Raw genomic sequence first — 20,305 nt, forward strand, 5'->3', positions numbered from 1 at the left:
GAAAAAGATTTTGAGCTATGAAGGCCTGAACATACAGGAGGGTGAGATGCGTGCAAGGAATAGAGAAAATTGGAACACTGTGGTATACCAGGGTCACCGTGCTGGCAATGGACTGAAGCAGGGCATGTGGAATGTATGGGGTAAACCATGGAAAGGTCTATGGGGCCTGAATATGAATAGGGAGCTGTGATTTTGATGCATTACACATGACAGCTAGATACTGAGTGTGAACAAATGTAGCCATTTTTTGTCTGTTTTCCTGGCATTACCTTGCTGTAGCAGGGGGTAACGATGCTAGTTTCCTGAAGGACAGGGTAGCAATGCTAGTTTGCTGTAGGACAGGGTAGCATCAGGAATAGATGAAGGCAAGCAAGTGTGAATATGTACATGTGTATATATGTGTCTATGTGTATATGTTGATATATATATATATTTTTTTTTTTTTTTTTTTTTTTTATACTTTGTCGCTGTCTCCCGCGTTTGCGAGGTAGCGCAAGGAAACAGACGAAAGAAATGGCCCAACCCCCCCCCCCCATACACATGTACATACACACGTCCACACACGCAAATATACATACCTACACAGCTTTCCATGGTTTACCCCAGACGCTTCACATGCCTTGCTTCAATCCACTGACAGCACGTCAACCCCTGTATACCACATGACTCCAATTCACTCTATTTCTTGCCCTCCTTTCACCCTCCTGCATGTTCAGGCCCCGATCACACAAAATCTTTTTCACTCCATCTTTCCACCTCCAATTTGGTCTCCCTCTTCTCCTCGTTCCCTCCACCTCCGACACATATATCCTCTTGGTCAATCTCTCCTCACTCATTCTCTCCATGTGCCCAAACCATTTCAAAACACCCTCTTCTGCTCTCTCAACCACGCTCTTTTTATTTCCACACATCTCTCTTACCCTTACGTTACTTACTCGCTCAAACCACCTCACACCACACATTGTCCTCAAACATCTCATTTCCAGCACATCCATCCTCCTGCGCACATCTCTATCCATAGCCCACGCCTCGCAACCATACAGCATTGTTGGAACCACTATTCCCTCAAACATACCCATTTTTGCTTTCCGAGATAATGTTCTCGACTTCCACACATTTTTCAAGGCTCCCAAAATTTTCGCCCCCTCCCCCACCCTATGATCCACTTCCGCTTCCATGGTTCCATCCGCTGACAGATCCACTCCCAGATATCTAAAACACTTCACTTCCTCCAGTTTTTCTCCATTCAAACTCACCTCCCAATTGACTTGACCCTCACCCCTACTGTACCTAATAACCTTGCTCTTATTCACATTTACTCTCAACTTTCTTCTTCCACACACTTTACCAAACTCAGTCACCAGCTTCTGCAGTTTCTCACATGAATCAGCCACCAGCGCTGTATCATCAGCGAACAACAATTGACTCACTTCCCAAGCTCTCTCATCCCCAACAGACTTCATACTTGCCCCTCTTTCCAGGACTCTTGCATTTACCTCCTTTACAACCCCATCCATAAACAAATTAAACAACCATGGAGACATCACACACCCCTGCCGCAAACCTACATTCACTGAGAACCAATCACTTTCCTCTCTTCCTACACGTACACATGCCTTACATCCTCGATAAAAACTTTTCACTGCTTCTAACAACTTGCCTCCCACACCATATATTCTTAATACCTTCCACAGAGCATCTCTATCAACTCTATCATATGCCTTCTCCAGATCCATAAATGCTACATACAAATCCATTTGCTTTTCTAAGTATATATATATATATATATATATATATATATATATATATATATATATATATATATATATATATATATGTGTGTGTGTGTGTTATCCCTGCGGATAGGGGAGAAAGAATACTTCCCATGTATTCCCTGCATGTCGTAGAAGGCGACTAAAAGGGAGGAGAGTGGGGGGCTAGAAATCCTCCCCTTTCATTTTTAATTTTCCAAAAGAAGGAACAGAGAAGGGGGCCAAGTGAGGATATTCCCTCGAAGGCTCAGTCCTCTGTTCTTAACGCTACCTTGCTAACACAGGAAATGGCGAATAGTATAAAAAAAAAAAAAAAAATTGTGTATACGAGTAGGTGGGCCTTTTTTTTTTTTTTTTTTTTTTTTTTTTTTTTTTTTTTTTTTAGTGCTACTTTGCTGACGTCGGAAACAGCGATCAAGTATAATGAAATAGAAATGAATATATATGTATTATTATTATATATTGTACTTGATCGCCTTCTCCTGCATCAGCGAGGTAGTGCCTGGGGATAGGGGAGAAGGAATACTTACCACATATTCCTTGCATGTCATAGAATGTGACTAAAAGGGGTGGGAGTTAGGGCTGGAAATCATCCCCCCATGTTTTTACTTTTTCCAAAAGAACAAACAGAGAAGGGGGACAAGTGAGGATTTTCCCTCTAAAGCTTAGTTTTCTGTTCTTGAATGCTACCTTGCTAATGTGGGATATGGCAGATGTTTATGAAAAAATTAGTTTTTTTTTTTTTGTGGTATACTTGTCATTTTCCATGTGAGCAAGGAATACACATATCATTTTCAGCCATATAATAAGTGAAGTGTTTTAGATGTCTGGGAGTGGATTTGGCGGTGGATGGAACCATGGAAGCGGGGGTGAATCGTGGGGGGGGGGGTTCTGGGAATGTTGAAGAATGTGTTGGGGTCGGGAGCGTTATCTTGTAAGGCAAAAATGGGTATGTTTGAAGGAATAGTGGTTCCAACAATGTTATATGGTTGCAAGGCATGGGCTATAGATAGAGTTGTGCGGAGGAGGGTGGATGTGCTGGAAATGAGATGTTTGAGGACAATATGTGGTGTGAGGTGGTTTGATCGAGTAAGTAATGAAAGGGGAAGAGAGATGTGTGGTAATGAATAGAGTGTGGTTGAGAGAGCAGGAAAGGGTGTTTTGAAATGGTTTGGTCACATGGAGAGAATGAGAGTGAGTGAGGAAAGATTGACAAATAGGATATATGTGTCAGAGGTGGAGGGAACGAGGAGAAGCGGGAAACCAAATCGGAGGTGGAAAGATAGAGTGAAAAAGATTTTGAGTGATTGAGGCCTGAACATGCAGGAGGGTGAAAGGCGTGCAAGGAATAGAGTGAATTGGAATGATGTGGTATACTGGGGTCGACCTGCTGTCAATGGATTGAACCAGGGCATGTGAAGTGTCTGGGGTAAACCATGGAAAGTTGTGTGGGGCCTGGATGTGGAAAGGGAGCTGTAGTTTCAGGGCATTATATATGACAGCTAGAGACTGAATGTGAACAAATGTAGCCTTTGTTGTCTTTTCCTAGCGCTACTTCACGCACCTGCGGGGGGAGGGTGTTGTCATTTCATGTGTGGCGGGATGGCGACAGGAATGAATAAGGGCAGACAGTATGAATTATGTACATGTGTATATATTTATATGTCTGTGTTTGTATATATATGTCTACGTTGAGATGTATAGGTATGTATATTTGCGTGTGTGGACTTGTATGTATATACGTGTATGTGGGTGGGTTGGGCCATTCTTTCATCTGTTTCCTTGTGCTACCTCGCTGGCGTGGGAGACAGGAACAAGGTATAATAATAAGAAAAATATAATAACTATTCATATTTTTCATTGAATTTAATTAGTCTCTCTCTCTCTCTCTCTCGCTGATATAGTGATATAGTCATTTTAGTAAGTTCAGTGATTATAATAATTTTTCTTTTTGATGCAGCACAAAAAGGAAGAAAAGGAGCGTCTGGCTAGGGTGGGAGACTGGTCGGAGCATGTGAGTTCGTCAGGAAAGAAGTACTACTATAACTGCCGTACTGAAGTTTCTCAATGGGAAAAGCCTCCAGAGTGGCTAGAATGGGAACGAACACGTGCCAAGGAAACTTCCAACAGATCACACGACAAAAGTTCTGCTAGGCAAGGTTTGTAAATATTAAGTACTCCTCCTGTATCATTTATGTCTAGCACACATAGATCAGACAAGTAATAACATCATTAGACCTGTAAAAGGGTCACCAACCAAATGAATTTTTTGCCCTTATCTCTGTGTGTTGTAATTTTAGAAGACAAATATTAGTGTGGTCTCTTCTTAAACTAATTTAGCTTGGTTTTGGCAATGGTATCAGGAAGCCTAATCCAGTTTTCAGTATCCCTATTTACAAAGATGTATTTTCTCGTGATCTTAAGCCCCATGGTAATTTGTGTTCTTTCCATGCGGCATGCTTCTTGTTTCCCTTTTGTGTTCATCCCCATGTGTGCAGAAATTGGAAATGAAATAAAATCCATTCATAAAATGAAAGATAAATATCAAGATGGTGTGATTGTGCTTGAAGCTTAACATCAGGTAACATAATAGAATAGCTTCTGATGTTGTACACATGAATCTTTGTAAGTTTAGTCAGAGTAAGAATTGAAAGAATTTTGAGCCATGACAGTAGTGTTTATGGGAGGAGGATGCTGTAAGTCAATGCAGATGCAAGTAAGATGCTTGTTTTTGAAAAGGATGGGAGATCAAGAGTGTAAGATCAGTTTGCAGGGTTATGAAGTTGCAGATAAGTTTAGATACTTGAGATTAAGGTTGAAAAAGTATGGCTGTAGGAATGTTGAAGTTGAGCATTGGGTCTTGCAAGGGAGAAAAATTGAGTATCCAGTGAAAGCTCTGGTGATTGGCAAAAACTTGAGGATAAGGGTTGCAAGACACTTAAATGAATGAGTTTTTGTCCCATTGCTAATTTGTATATGTGAGAACCAAGTGTCAAGTGAATATAAGTCAGGATAAGTAAAAAATAAGAGAAGTAGAGGTAGGTAACTTGCATAGTATTGGTAGAGTTTGGAGGAAAAATTAAATGAAGAAAACATAAGGTTGTGTGGTGTAAAGAAATATATGGAAAATTCATGAATGAAAGTCATGGAGGATGTTATGATGATGTAGAGAATATGCAAATGATAAGCAGGTCAAGGAGATATATAGCAGTGCAGTGGATGGTATATGGAGATGTAAATCATGAAAGAGATCCATATTGTATCATTGTGATGTAATTGATTAGGGATTGTGATATTTCATAAGGAGATGCTAGTGGAGTGACAGGACCAGATGCATTGGAAGCAGTTTGTGTATTAGGTGATATGAATGGATGAATTATGTTCATGTGTAAATTAGATATGGAAGAAGCACTTCCATTGTTGAAAGTTCACTGTAATGCTTTGAGTATGGATAAAGGATAAGTTTGAATGACTTTGGAGGCTATTTATTGTACTTGATCCACCCCATGAAATTTGTAATGAGTAATAGTGACAGTTAAATGAAACTTACATCTTTGTGGTAAACTTTTCTTAATGAGAATATGCATTCTGTACTTTTCCAGACAAACATTCCAGTTTGGGAGAGAGTTACCGGGAAGGACGGGACATCAGGGATGGTGAACGGGACAGAAATGAAAGAGATAGGAGAGAAATATATCGAAGTGATGACATCTATGACAGAAGAGATTCTAGAAAATATGGTCAAGGTATTTACACTCCAACTTCAGCATATAATTTCACTTTTCATGCTTTCCCTTATGTTTTGTTTCATTACTCTGGATATTTTTTATGCACCATAGTTTTATTAAACTGAGTTGAAAAGGTTATTGTTTCTCACATTATGCTGTTAGGTTTTCTTATTTTGAATATTTTGTGATTAGCCATTAACACCCGTTAAAATTTGATATGTGGGAGAATGTAACATTAGAAAAATGTTTGCAGTGATGGCTTCCTTTTTACCATTAATGCATTTTTCTTATGCCCCTGTTTGTACAATTCAGCCTACATATGTCACATAGTCAAGCTTCACGGGGTTGGTAAGCGTGGCTGATTTACATCTTTTCTGATGTTGCATCCACACTCATTTCTTTCTTATTGCAGAAGTCAGAGTACAGTGATTTACACAACTGCACCAAAGTTTAGGATATTTTGTTGTGATGGTGGTGCAAGAATCTGTCTTAACTAACATCCTTACCTCCATTCCCAGTTCCATGACTTGGATCAGATACATACAGACTAAAAGGGGCAGGAGCAGGGTGGGCTGGAAATCCTCTCCTCCTGTAGTATCACTTTCTGAAAGTTGTAACGGAAGAAGGGAAGGAGCCAAGTAAGGAGTTTTCGGTGAAGGCTTAATCATATGATCCCGATACTGCCTCACTCAGGTGGGAAAGGTGAGCAGGTATAGAAATGATAAAAATTAAAAGTAAATAAAGATGAATGCCAAAAAAGTAAATAAAGAATGAAAAACAATTGGAACAGGGTGGCTGATTGAGTCACCTTACAGCTTGGGCAGGAATTTGGTCAGACTTCATACTGTGTTGCAGTCAGACACATGCATTGTGTTGTGAGTTTCAGAATGTTCCTCAAGCATTCAGCTTTAGCCTCAACTGGGTCTCGTCCAAAGAAGTTAAGATATGATCATCTTTGCAGCAGAGGCATGAAGTAACAAATGAAATTGAAAAGGTAAAACCAATGAAGGAATTAGTGTTAAAGTATGATGTGTCCATGTACACAGATTATGTTCTTAAAACTAAAGGAAAAAGTGAAAAGTTTAATGGCCAACATCTATGAGGATGGTAGCAACAGTAAAATATGCCCAAGGCTGACAGATGCCCTGGCCCAAATTGTGATTGGTTCTAATGGTGATGGTTGGGATTTTAGAGTGAGTATTTTGGAATTTGCCATAGTATTCACTTATTGGAAGTCACTGGTGAGAAAGAAAATTATATTCAGCACAAGAGAGAGAGGGTTTGGTTAGAAAGAAAATGGTGCTATGTATAATGGAAATATCCATTTCTGAAAGTGGGAGAGGGAGAAGGTGTAAGTTTTATATTGTGGGATTGTATGTGGATATGCATGCTTGTTAGGCTTTGAAGCTGTATGATAATGTTATTAAGTACACAAAATTATTAGCTCTTTCTCTGGAAATAAGTTTACTTAGAATAATGATATTATTAATGATATTTCCTCTCATGGTAATTGCCTCTCTGACCATAGCAAGGTGGCACCTGGGAAAATTGATCGGAGGCATCATTTGCACATAGGAACTCTCTAGGTGTCATGTATAATGTATTGAAACCTTAACCCACCATTCACAGCCAAGCCTCACAGACATCTCTGTTAAATTGGCATGACTGCATCACATGCCATCACACCCCAAACCATGCACCACATAACTCCAGATCATTCTTTAATCTTCCCATTATTTAGAATGCTGTTATCTTTACAGAGGTTGGTGCTGCAGATATGGATATTTCTTCAGGTGATAGTACTCCTACGTCAGAGCACCATAATAGAGGCAGTGGTGAGAACAGCCATGATGTTAGTGGGGCCAATGTTTCATTAGCGTCAACGGGTCTGGCGTCCTCGTCGGGCACAACAGTTACGTCCACCCATGCGGGCACAACAACAACACTCTTACAAAGTGGTTTGAGACCTAAGCTTGGAACAAGTTTAGGGTTGCTGCCCACCTCTTTACCTTCATCCTTACCCCCATTAAGTAGTAGTGCGGTGGCATCAACCTCAGGCACCAATACCACAACCACCACCTCCTCATTAGCAAGCAGCATCCCTGCCTTGAGTGGCTCCACACCCGTTGCAGTGCCGCAGCTATTAAACCTCCATCCCCGCCTCATGACGCTCTCAAATTCTGTGAGCAAGAGTGGAATAGACATGGACACAGCAAAGACTGTCAACTCTAACAACTCTCATTCTCATGATGGAGAAGGACTAGTAGTGAAATCACAATTAGAACCTCTAACAATATCTGCAAATAGTAATAATATAAGTGGAGGCCCACCTACACCAACGCATTCTGAAAATCAAGATGGAATCGATATTAGAAGAGGTGAGTACTTGCCTATTAATTTTATATACTTGAATTGTGTTAAATAAATTGGTGGTCATCAGGAAAAAGGTTTTGGAGGAGATTTAGTGAATTTCATGCTGTGTTTATACACTAGATCTTGTCTTTACAATCTATTATGGGTTAAGATCTTGCAAAAACTCATTTTGGATATGAATGAAATTGTCAAGTAGTGCTTTTTATAAAAGATAATGAGATTAACAGTTCCTGCACTGGATGAAATGCAAATCATGTAGCATTTCCCCCCCTCCTCTCTCTCCATTTTTTGTAGGGATGCATTCTTCCTAATGGAACAGATAGTAGAGGAGAGAAATGTGCATTTTGAAGGCTAAACAAAAAATTCTCTGCAGCTGTTTCACCAGCAATTTTTGCTGTTTTTTTTTTTTTTTTTTTTTTTTTTTTTTTTTTTAGAAAACTCAACCCAGCATTCCTCTTTTCTTACTAAAAACATGTATGTATTACTTTCTGTGGCGATCTTGGATTGGTGTTAGCATTCTGTTGAATGTGAGAGTTATGGTTGGTGAGAGGTGGCTTGATTGATCTTCTGAAGGCCAGCCTTGATTAGATGAACATTGGCTGCAGATATCTTTAAGTCATTTGTAAAGTGTGTACTTAGGCTGCATCCTGCTAGTCCTAGCACATATTTTTTTTTTTTTTTTTTTTTTTTTTTTTTTTTTTTTTTTTTATACTTTGTCGCTGTCTCCCGCGTTTGCGAGGTAGCGCAAGGAAACAGACGAAAAAAATGGCCCAACCCCCCCCCCCCATCCACATGTACATACACACGTCCACACACGCAAATATACATACCTACACAGCTTTCCATGGTTTACCCCAGACGCTTCACATGCCTTGCTTCAATCCACTGACAGCACGTCAACCCCTGTATACCACATGACTCCAATTCACTCTATTTCTTGCCCTCCTTTCACCCTCCTGCATGTTCAGGCCCCGATCACACAAAATCTTTTTCACTCCATCTTTCCACCTCCAATTTGGTCTCCCTCTTCTCCTCGTTCCCTCCACCTCCGACACATATATCCTCTTGGTCAATCTCTCCTCACTCATTCTCTCCATGTGCCCAAACCATTTCAAAACACCCTCTTCTGCTCTCTCAACCACGCTCATTTTATTTCCACACATCTCTCTTACCCTTACGTTACTTACTCGATCAAACCACCTCACACCACACATTGTCCTCAAACATCTCATTTCCAGCACATCCATCCTCCTGCGCACATCTCTATCCATAGCCCACGCCTCGCAACCATACAACATTGTTGGAACCACTATTCCCTCAAACATACCCATTTTTGCTTTCCGAGATAATGTTCTCGACTTCCACACATTTTTCAAGGCTCCCAAAATTTTCGCCCCCTCCCCCACCCTATGATCCACTTCCGCTTCCATGGTTCCATCCGCTGACAGATCCACTCCCAGATATCTAAAACACTTCACTTCCTCCAGTTTTTCTCCATTCAAACTCACCTCCCAATTGACTTGACCCTCACCCCTACTGTACCTAATAACCTTGCTCTTATTCACATTTACTCTCAACTTTCTTCTTCCACACACTTTACCAAACTCAGTCACCAGCTTCTGCAGTTTCTCACATGAATCAGCCACCAGCGCTGTATCATCAGCGAACAACAACTGACTCACTTCCCAAGCTCTCTCATCCCCAACAGACTTCATACTTGCCCCTCTTTCCAGGACTCTTGCATTTACCTCCCTTACAACCCCATCCATAAACAAATTAAACAACCATGGAGACATCACACACCCCTGCCGCAAACCTACATTCACTGAGAACCAATCACTTTCCTCTCTTCCTACTCGTACACATGCCTTACATCCTCGATAAAAACTTTTCACTGCTTCTAACAACTTGCCTCCCACACCATATATTCTTAATACCTTCCACAGAGCATCTCTATCAACTCTATCATATGCCTTCTCCAGATCCATAAATGCTACATACAAATCCATTTGCTTTTCTAAGTATTTCTCACATACATTCTTCAAAGCAAACACCTGATCCACACATCCTCTACCACTTCTGAAACCGCACTGCTCTTCCCCAATCTGATGCTCTGTACATGCCTTCACCCTCTCAATCAATACCCTCCCATATAATTTACCAGGAATACTCAACAAACTTATACCTCTGTAATTTGAGCACTCACTCTTATCCCCTTTGCCTTTGTACAATGGCACTATGCACGCATTCCGCCAATCCTCAGGCACCTCACCATGAGTCATACATACATTAAATAACCTTACCAACCAGTCAACAATACAGTCACCCCCTTTCTTAATAAATTCCACTGCAATACCATCCAAACCTGCTGCCTTGCCGGCTTTCATCTTCCGCAAAGCTTTTACTACCTCTTCTCTGTTTACCAACTCATTTTCCCTAACCCTCTCACTTTGCACACCACCTCGACCAAAACACCCTATATCTGCCACTCTGTCATCAGACACATTCAACAAACCTTCAAAATACTCATTCCATCTCCTTCTCACATCACCGCTACTTGTTATCACCTCCCCATTTACGCCCTTCACTGAAGTTCCCATTTGCTCCCTTGTCTTACGCACCCTATTTACCTCCTTCCAGAACATCTTTTTATTCTCCCTAAAATTTACTGATAGTCTCTCACCCCAACTCTCATTTGCCCTTTTTTTCACCTCTTGCACCTTTCTCTTGACCTCCTGTCTCTTTCTTTTATACTTCTCCCACTCAATTGCATTTTTTCCCTGCAAAAATCGTCCAAATGCCTCTCTCTTCTCTTTCACTAATACTCTTACTTCTTCATCCCACCACTCACTACCCTTTCTAAACAGCCCACCTCCCACTCTTCTCATGCCACACATATATTTACAAGAAATGTATCTTGTACATGCAGGACACTGCCCTGAGGAGAAACATTTTTTCTGATATCAGAACCCATAGTTTTCCCAAAGAAATAGCTCAAATGTATTTAAGTAAGAATTTGAAATAAAAGAAATGTTAAATCCGCACTACACTTGTCGTATGATAACACATCAAAGCTTTTTGTTGTAGTTAATGTGATTATCACACATTGAGTTTCAGTGGGAATATAAGGGTTAGAAAAAAATTCTTTAAAGAGAGCTCAGTGACTAATAAACACTCAAAAAATACTGACAGCAGGCACAAAATTACCAAAAGCCCACTTACATCCATTGATTTACACAATATTTAATGAAAACTCTTCTCAAAAAAGTAAAAATGAACTCTTGAAGTGGTGATAGGGTTGGTTGGGGTGGAGTGAGGATGGGAGTTGGGGCATAAGGTTGTTATGCATCTCTTCTTGAATTATCTAGTTCAGCACCTGTTTCAGTTTGAGGTGACTATTGTCTCGGCCTTTTGAGAAAGAAACCAGTTTTAGCTGTATGGCATCCCTGTTTTTGTTTTTTCTTTCTTTCTTTTTTACCATAGCTGCTCGAAACATCTATAAGCAGAACAAGAAAGTGAGCAAAAACTTTGAAAACAAAATATCAGATATGAGAAAAATAGAATATTTGATGGAGCAGTGCAAGCATTGGAACTGCTGTTTCTAACAGCATACTTTATTTTGTAAAGCAAAGTACGTGAGATGGCCCTACAGATTTAGAACTCCCTCCCCACACAACACAGAAATATAAAGATATACAACTACACGTAGACAAATGGACATAGTAACAGACAGACACAACTTACTGTGAACAGATTAAGTATTGATAACTGTTGGAGGAAATGGGAATGCTTTTCTTATTGATTTTAATTATTTATTTTATATTTATTTTGCTTTGTTGCTGTCTCCCGCGTTAGCAAGTTAGCGCAAGGAAACAAACGAAAGAATGTCCCAACCCACCCACATACACGTCCACACACGTAAATATACATACCTATACATCTCAACGTATACATATATATACACACACAGACACCTACATATATACACGTGTACATAATTCATACTGTCTGCCTTTATTAATTCCCATCGCCACCCCGCCACACATGAAATAACAACCCCCTCCCCCCTCATGTATGTGAGGTAGCTCTAGGAAAAGACGACAAAGGCCTTATTCGTTCACACTCAGTCTCTATCTGTCATGTAATAATGCACCGAAACCACAGCTCCCTTTCCACATCCAGGCCCCACAGAACTTACCATGGTTTACCCCAGACACTTCACATGCCCTGGTTCAATCCATTAACAGCACGTCGACCCCAGTATACCACATCGTTCCAATTCACTCTATTCCTTGCACGCCTTTCACCCTCCTGCATGTTCAGGCCCCGATCACTCAGAATCTTTTTCACTCCATCTTTCCACCTCCAGTTTGGTCTTCCACTTCTCCTCGTTCCCTCCACCTCTGACACTTATATCCTCTTGGTCAATCTTTCCTCACTCATTCTCTTCATGTGACCAAACCATTTCAAAACACCCTCTTCTGCTCTCTCAACCACACTCTTTTTGTTACTACACATCTCTCTTACCCTATTATTACTTACTCAATCAAACCACCTCGCACCACATATTGTCCTCAAACATCTCATTTCCAGCACATCCACCCTCCTCTGCATAACTATCCATAGCCCATGCCACGCAACCATATAACATTGTTGGAACACTATTCCTTCAAACATACCCATTTTTGCTTTCCGAGATAATGTTCTCGACTTCCACACATTCTTCAACACTCCCAGAATTTTCGCCCCCTCTCCCACCCTATGATTCACTTCCGCTTCCATGGTTCCATCTGCTGCCAAATCCACTCCCAGATATCTAAAATATTTCACGTCCTCCAGTTTTTCTCCATTCAAACTTACCTCCCAATTGACTTGACCCTCAACCCTACTGTACCTAATAACCTTGCTCTTATTCATATTTACTCTCAGCTTTCTTCTTTCACACACTTTACCAAACTCAGTCACCAGCTTCTGCAGTTTCTCACATGAATCGCCCACCAGTGCTGTATCATCAGCAAACAACAACTGACTCACTTCCCAAGCTCTCTCATCCACAACAGACTGCATACTTGCTCCTCTTTACAAGACTCTTGCATTCACCTCCCTAACAACCCCATCCATAAACAAATTAAACAACCATGGAGACATCACACACCGCAAACCTACATTCACTGAGAACCAATCACTTTCCTCTCTTCCTACATGTACACATGCCTTACATCCTCGATAAAAACTTTTCACTGCTTCTAACAACTTGCCTCCCACACCATATATTCTGAATACCTTCCACAGAGCATCTCTATCAACTCTTATCATATACCTTCTCCAGATCCATAAATGCTACATACAAATCCATTTGCTTTTCTAAGTATTTCTCACATTCTTTCTTCAAAGCAAACACCTGATCCACACATCCTCTACCATTTCTGAAACCACACTGCTCTTCCCCAATCTGATGCTCTGTACATGCCTTCACCCTCTCAATCAATTCCCTCCCATATAATTTCCCAAGAATACTCAACAAACTTATACCTCTGTAATTTGAGCACTCACCTTTGTCCCCTTTGCCTTTGAACATTAGCACTATGCAAGCATTATGCCAATCCTCAGGCACCTCACCATGAATCATACATACATTAAATAACCTTACCAATCAGTCAACAATACAGTCATCCCCTTTTTTAATAAATTCCACTGCAATACCATCCAAACCTGCTGCCTTGCCGGCTTTCATCTTCCGCAAAGCTTTTACTACCTCTTCTCTGTTTACCAAATCATTTTCCCTAACCCTCTCTATTTGCACACCACCTCGACCAAAACACCCTATATCTGCCACTCTATCATCAAACACATTCAACAAACCTTCAAAATACTCACTCCATCTCCTTCTCACATCACCACTACTTGTTATCACCTCCCCATTAGCCCCCTTCACTGAAGTTCCCATATGTTCCCTTGTCTTACGCACTTTATTTACCTCCTTCCAAAACATCTTTTTATTCTCCCTAAAATTTTAATATGAAAGTGAAATTTGAGTATTGAGTAACTGACAAATTGAGAGAGGAAAGACCATGGATATGATAGATATAATCTTACTTGCTTTTATAAAATGTTTTGAGAAAGGAGGAATGGTAGTGATTGGTGGTAAGAGGAAGTCAGGTTATTGAGAGCAGAAAGAGGCATATGGGCTCTGCCTTCAGGGAAGAAGTGAAGGTGATTAGAAGAGAAAGCTGGAGGAAAGTCAAGTGAAGACTGTAGGGGCTGAAAAAAGAGTGAAATAGGGTAAATGAGAGGCCAGGTAAGAGAATTTTGACATACTTCTGGGGAATAAGAAATTTTTTTGGAAGGTGGATAGTGTAAAGAAAACAAGATGTATGAGGACGTCAGTGAAGGGAGCAGATGGGATGTGGTAGCAGGCAAGGAAGAGGTGAAGAGGAGATGGGAGTGTTAAATGTGTTAGATGATAGAGTGACATATCTGGGGAAAAGGAGGCATGTGGAAGGAGAGTCATGGCAAATGATTTGCTGGAGAAAGTAGAGGTGGTGAAAGCCTTGTATAATAGTGAAGTGTGTTGTAATGACTAGAGTGGATGGAATTAGACTCCCAAGGAAAGGGGTGTGTTGTTAATAGGTTAGACAGAATTTTCAGTGTTCAGTTATGTAATGCCCAAGATGAAGTGTCTGATACTTGGTAGAAAGTTTATATAGTTCCATTATATAAAGACAAGGGATACAGAATTGAATGCTTAAATTACTGAGGTGGAAGTTTATTGAATGTGTATGGTAAGTTGTATGGGAAAATATTGATTGAAAGGTTGGTGGCATGTACAGAGCAACAGACTGGGGAGGAGCAATATGGCAACAAGAGTACCAATTTATACTGCATGGAGAGAATCTGTCATTTGTAGTTCCCCATCTTATGAACATTCCACTAGCATACAACTACTTGAATTCATGTATGATGTCTGCATTAACCGTTCATCCTCTGCTCTTTTACTTTAAAAGTATTTCTTTACATCATTTTTAACAAGTTTCACGCTTAATTTCATGTTATGTCCTTTGGTTGCTCTATCCCTTGATCTCCTGAAGAACTGTTCACTGTCCACATCATCTATCTGTGTAAAATACTTAATAGTTGAGATCAGGTTACCCTTCGCTCTTTTTTCATCCAAGTAAGGCAAATTTAATGCCTTTAACCTTTTTCTGTAACAATTCTCTTAATTGTGGTGCCATCTATATTGCCATCCTTTGAAACTTCTCACTTAGCTTTTTGTGCAATGATCAAACTTGAGAAGTATATTCTACTTTTTGCTGTATATAGGATATGAACAGCTGGCTAGATATTATTCATGTACTTAAAAGCTGTTTTCATATTTGCTGGTAAACAGTTAGAGATAGCTGCATAATGAGCCAGCACTTCAGTGGTTCTCAAATTGTGCTCCTCTGACCCAGGTAGCTGTCTTTTCTTTGTGCCTCACCCACACATGGACTGTTGGCATTCTGTTCACAAACATACAATCTCTCCTTGTTAGAAATAACACTTGCCTTTTGGCAAAATGAGGAAAGTTCCAGCAGAATTGGAAATAGAGTGATAGTATCATCACTTTTTATTGAGACAAAAGATGACCTAACAACACATGAAAAATTAAACATAATGAAAGACACAATATCAAAAAATCAGCTGAGAAGTAAAGAAACTAAGAATCTTTGGAAATTAACATAAGCGAGAGTGATTAACATCAATGAATACACAAAGTAAGTTAATCCTATTTGATTTGTCAGAAACTCGACTGAATGAAAAAGTGAAATTTGAAGTGAACTTGGAACAGTGTGAAACATTCAGGGAAGGTAGAAGTAAATTCAAACAAGGAGTTGCAGCTTTATGTGTCCATAACAGGCTAGAAGGAAAAGAGATAATAAAGATGAGTCAATAAATGAACTAATTATGATGAGCATCCCAGCCATAAACACCATAAACCTCGTGTCATATATCACCAAAGACAAACTTAGATAACTTCAGCATAATTTTTACAAAAGTTAAAAAGGAAATTTAATGGTATTAGAGAAACCTGAACTGATGATATAATATGGACTAGTGATTTAACTTGCATTTTATTGAGTAGCAGAAGAGAGGAGTAAATTATGGATGTAGATATAGCTACATTGGCAAGAATGATGGATCAGCAGATGGAAGAGAACAGCTCCAAAGACAAATTGATTTATCTGAGCCATTCAGCCTTGTGCAAGTGAACCACAGACCAACAAGAGAGAAGAGTATGGAAGATCTTGAACATATTTACAAATGATGTACTATTTTGAGAATTAGCAGTAAACAATACAAATCAATCAGCATATAAAAGGAAATAAATGAATTTGATATAGCAACAGAGGACAGCAGTAGATTGCGTGATACGAACTTTCCCCTTAGCAAACCAGACTTGAAAGATATCTTTAAAAGAATTCTAAATGAAGATTGGAATGAGATCTTTAAAGAACTAACCTAGTGCCAGGCACAAGAATATGCTGTAAGAGGCTGGCTGAATAATCATTGACAAGACAAATAGAAAAAAAAAAAGTACCAAATGGAAAATACCTATGGACAAAAATTAAATGAGTAAAAGAAGGATGGGAAAAGAAAAAGAGATAGCAGTCAAAGAAGCAAAAACAAATGAATTAGATAATAGAATGAAAAATCACATGAAAAAATAGTGAAATCCCAGAGAAGAGAACAGAATTTAAGTTATACAGAATATGGAAAGAAATTGGAAGCAAATAATGAAAACAGATTTGACCATTTAAGATAAAGGAGATAAATATGAAAGTGACCAAAAGGAGTTATACAGGTTGTTGTTTGAACAATATAAATCAGTATTCAGCTCAAGATGTTGGAAAAGTTGAAAGATGAACTGTTTAAGCAATATTGAAGTACAGGGAGATAATGCAGTCAATCAGTTCAGAGAAAATTTGGCTCCAGGACCAGATTGAATTCCAGCCATATTCTTTAAAAAGACAAAAGCAGCAATAAGGAAACCAGTGATGATGTTAAGGCAAAGTTGGATGAAAGCAGAATGCAGACTTTCACAGGTTGGCATATATAACACAAAGGAGGATGTAGACTTACCTGAACAATACAGACCAGTGAGCTTGAGTTCAAATGTAATAAAAGTCTTTGAGTTAGAGAAGGACTTGTACCATCTGATCAAGAACAGTTACTTAAAAGTAGGATAACATGGATTTGTACTAGAAAAAGTATGCAGACATGACAGTGGCATATATGAAACTTTGATACAGGGAAAAAGAATGGACACTGTGTTTCTTGACTTTACAAAAGCATATAACAAGGTAAATGACAGAATTTTGTTGTAGGAAGTAGCTAAGCAAAACATCAAAGGTAAGTTGATATTATGGATTAAAAATTGTCTTGCTGACAGAAAGTTTAGATCGGTAGCAAACTGAACCATGTCTGAGGAAGATGTCCTGTCTGGGTTACCATTGGGAACTGTTAGGTTCATCACTATGTGATAATGTCAGACATTGAAAGCAAAGGAAAGGGAAACCTTAATAAGGAGCTTCCTGGTGACAACAAGTAAGCAAAATTATTTTATTAGAAAATAATTAACAGGAGATGCATAAAGACTTTGACACTATTAACTTATGAGTAGAAGTGAACCTGATGGAATTTATTGAACATGAGTATGAGCAAAGAAGTTCTGGAATGAGTAAGAATACATTAGTTATACATTTTAAGGTTCAGCAGGGAAAGTTATAGAGGTGGAGCAAAAACGTAAAAGATTTGGATGTTGTCATAAATGAGAAATTATGATTAAGAGGACATACTGAGATGATACTACTGAGCTGAATACTGAATAGGATGAGTTTGAGAACTTTCACCACAAGATAGAAATGTGCCATGAGCACCTCATGGATGGGTTATCTTGATAACTTTCCTACCCCACATCTCGAAGTTTTGGAACTCTCTACCTCTCATGTTTTTCTAAATAACCCTGACCAGGCACTCTTTAAAAGACAGGTTTTTCTCTTCCAAATATTAGATACTTTTCCATCTCTTTTTTTCCTTTCATTAACCTCTAAATTTCAGTTAAAGCCTAACCTTGATATGGACTTTTGCCAGTTATTGGAGCCTTTAAATGAAAGTGAAAATTTGAAAGAATTAAAAATCTTTAGAAAGGAAAGGTGTATGATAATCTACACATGGCAACAAAGTGAAGTTATAAAAGAAAATATATTTAAACATCTTCAAAAATACTATGGCATATAACTAAAATAGATCACACAGAAACAAATAACAACCTAACCTGGAAGCTAGAGTGATGATTCAGTATACTTGAAAAAGAATTAAGAAATAAATGGAACAACTGGGGATAGGGGAGAAAGAATACTTCCCACGTATTCCCTGCGTGTCGTAGAAGGCGACTAAAAGGGTAAAAGGGAAGGAGCGGGGGGCTGGAAATCCTCCCCTCTCATTTTTAGGTTTTCTAAAGAAGGAACAGAGGAGGGAGCCAAGTGAGGATACTCCCTCAAAGGCTCAGTCCTCTGTTCTTAACGCTACCTCGCTAACATGGGAAATGGCGAATGGTATGGAAAAAATGGAACAACTACATGAACATTTTAAAGATTACTTGATATGTAGTTGAAAGCAGGCAAAAGCTGGGAATAATCTTGTTCATAAAGTAAGTTGTAGTAAGTTTTGGCCTGCTGTTATTTCTAAGGATGGTGATGATAGATTGGCAGATGTAGGGTGTTTTGGTCGAGGTGGTGTGCAAAGTGAGAAGGTTAGGGAGAATAATTTGGTAAACAGAGGAGAGGTAGTAAAAGCTTTGCAGAAGATGAAAGCCAGCAAGGCAGCAGGTTTGGATGGTATTGCAGTGGAATTAATTAAAAGAGGGTGACTGTATTGTTGACTGGTTGGTAAGGTTATTTAATATATGTATGACTTATGGTGAGGTGCCTGAGGATTGGCGGAATGCTTGCATAGTGCCATTGTACAAAGGCAAAGGGGATAAAAGTGAGTGCTCAAATTACAGAGGTATAAGTTTGTTGAGTATTCCTGGGAAATTAAATGGGAGGGTATTGATTGAGAGAGTGAAGGCATGTACAGAACATCAGATTGGGGAAGAGCAGTGTTGTTTCAGAAGTGGTAGAGGATGTGCGAATCAGGTGTTTGCTTTCAAGAATGTATGTGAGAAATACTTAGGAAAGCAAATGGATTTGTATGTAGCATTTATGGATCTGGAGAAGGTATATGATAAAGTTGATAGAGATGCTCTGTGGAAGGTATTAAGAATATATGGTGTGGGAGGCAAGTTGTTAGAAGCAGTGAAAAGTTTTTATTGAGGATGTAAGGCATGTGTACGTGTAGGAAGAGAGGAAAGTGATTGGTTCTCAGTGAATGTAGGTTTGCAGCAGGGGTGTGTGATGTCTCCATGGTTGTTTAATTTGTTTATGGATGGGGTTGTTAGGGAGGTGAATGCAAGAGTTTTGGAAAGAGGGGCAAGTATGCAGTCTGTTGTGGAAGAGAGAGCTTGGAAAGTGAGTCAGTTGTTGTTCGCTGATGATACAGCGCTGGTGGCTGATTCATGTGAGAAACTGCAGAAGCTGGTGACTTGAGTTTGGTAAAGTGTGTGAAAGAAGAAAGCTGAGAGTAAATGTGAATAAGAGCAAGGTTATTAGGTACAGTAGGGCTCAGCAGCCCTACAAGTCAGTTGGGAGATAAGTTTGAATGGAGAAAAACTGGAGGAAGTGAAGTGTTTTAGATATCTGGGAGTGGAATTGGCAGCAGATGGAACCATGGAAGCGAAAGTGAATCATAGGGTGGGGGATGGGGCAACAGTTCTAGGAGTGTTGAAAAATGTGTGGAAGTTGAGAACTTTATCTTGGAAAGCAAAAATGGGTATGTTTGAAGGAATAGTGGTTCCAACAATGTTATATGGTTGCGAGGCTTGGGCATTAGATAGAGTTGTGTGGGGGAGGGTGGATGTGCTGGAAATGAGATGTTTGAGGACAATATGTGGTGTGAGGTGGTTTGATTGAGTAAGTAATGAAAGGGTAAGAGAGATCTGTGGTAATAAAAAGAGTGTGGTTGAGAGAGCAGAAGAGGGTGTTTTGAAATAGTCTGGTCGCATGGAGAGATTGAGTGAGGAAAGAGTGACAAAAAGGATGTATGTGTCAGAGGTATAGGGAATGAGGAGAAGTGGGAAACGAAATTGGAGGTGGAAAGATGGAGTGAAAAAGATTTTGAGTGATCGGGGCCTGAACATGCAGGAAGGTGAAAGGCGTGCAAGGAATAGAGTGAATTGGAACGATGTGGTATACCGGGGTCAACTTAAGGCGTGCAAGGAATAGATTGAATTGGAACGATGTGGTATACCGGGGTCGATGTGCTGTCAATGGATTGAACCAGGGCATGTGAAGC

General features: G+C 39.6%; 1 protein-coding gene across 1 annotated transcript in view; it reads left to right on the forward strand.

Annotated features, from left to right (window-relative positions):
* wcy (WW domain-containing adapter protein with coiled-coil wacky) overlaps positions 1 to 20,305 on the forward strand; it is a 57,707-nt gene that overhangs the window by 27,016 nt on the left and 10,386 nt on the right. The window contains exons 6-8 of the mRNA XM_071658763.1: positions 3,733 to 3,931; positions 5,375 to 5,518; positions 7,261 to 7,878. Of these exons, the coding sequence (XP_071514864.1) occupies positions 3,733 to 3,931; positions 5,375 to 5,518; positions 7,261 to 7,878 (961 nt within the window). The remainder of the gene's footprint in view (positions 1 to 3,732; positions 3,932 to 5,374; positions 5,519 to 7,260; positions 7,879 to 20,305) is intronic.

Source organism: Panulirus ornatus, chromosome 67, assembly GCF_036320965.1.
Source record: "Panulirus ornatus isolate Po-2019 chromosome 67, ASM3632096v1, whole genome shotgun sequence".
NCBI classification, from domain to species: Eukaryota; Metazoa; Arthropoda; class Malacostraca; order Decapoda; family Palinuridae; genus Panulirus; species Panulirus ornatus.